This window comes from Apis dorsata, unplaced genomic scaffold, assembly GCF_000469605.1.
Source record: "Apis dorsata unplaced genomic scaffold, Apis dorsata 1.3 scaffold_631, whole genome shotgun sequence".
Lineage (NCBI taxonomy): Eukaryota > Metazoa > Arthropoda > Insecta > Hymenoptera > Apidae > Apis > Apis dorsata.
Genome location: NW_006263826.1, coordinates 389783 through 390456, shown reverse-complemented (window position 1 = coordinate 390456; position 674 = coordinate 389783). Strand labels below are relative to the sequence as shown.

Below are 674 nucleotides of genomic sequence, written 5' to 3'. Positions count from 1 at the left end.
CTCCATGGCCGAGTCCATGGCCACTTCCAGGACCGAAGTCATCGAATCCTCCAAATCCACCACCGCCACCAGCATTTGCGTTTGCATTAGCACTTGCGGATGCACTTGAAGCAGCAAAGGCATTAGCGGAAGCAGTCGCCCTTGCGTTCGCATTTGCATTCGCGCTTGCATAAGCATTGGCGTTCGCATTGGCACCTCCGTAACCATTTTTGCATCCTCCAGGACAGCTACCACCACCATTTCCACCGTAGCCGCCGCTACCAGCTCCACCACCACCTGCACCTCCATAACCCCCGGCACCCCCTCTCCCGCCGCCGCTTCCACCTCCAGTTCCGCCATACCCCCCCCCGCCTGCCCCCCAAACCCCCCCGCTGCCTGCCCCCCCGTAACCACCCCTGCCTGCTCCGCCCCCTGCACCACCATAACCACCTGAGCCGCCAGGACCAGTCTTTATTATACCAGCCGATCCTGCTTGAATTGAAAATAAAATTTTAGAAAATTAAAATTTTGAAAACTTAGTTTAGAAAATATATTATATAATAATACAATATATATTCTTTAATTAAATAATTAAAAATACCTCCATGTGCACCGGCACCACCTCCAGCTCCGCCACCACCATATCCTCCAGCACCGCCTCCTCCTCCAGCGCCACCATATCCTCCGGCACCACC

General features: G+C 53.9%; 1 protein-coding gene across 21 annotated transcripts in view; it reads right to left on the bottom strand.

Annotated features, from left to right (window-relative positions):
- Window positions 1–674, bottom strand: part of LOC102675835 (glycine-rich protein DOT1-like) — a 2923-nt gene that overhangs the window by 753 nt on the left and 1496 nt on the right. For 9 of the 21 annotated variants that reach the window (XM_031513352.1, XM_031513355.1, XM_031513364.1 and 6 more), the window contains exons 4-6: window positions 581–674; window positions 377–471; window positions 14–334 (exon numbers count right to left, since the gene is read on the bottom strand). The exon at window positions 581–674 is cut by the window's right edge and continues 1 nt beyond it. In XM_031513352.1, coding sequence (XP_031369212.1) covers window positions 14–334; window positions 377–471; window positions 581–674 — 510 coding nt within the window. Of the gene's footprint in view, window positions 1–9; window positions 335–376; window positions 472–580 lie in introns of all 21 variants that reach the window. The other 12 variants (XM_031513366.1, XM_031513367.1, XM_031513369.1 and 9 more) reach the window with 6 other exon arrangements.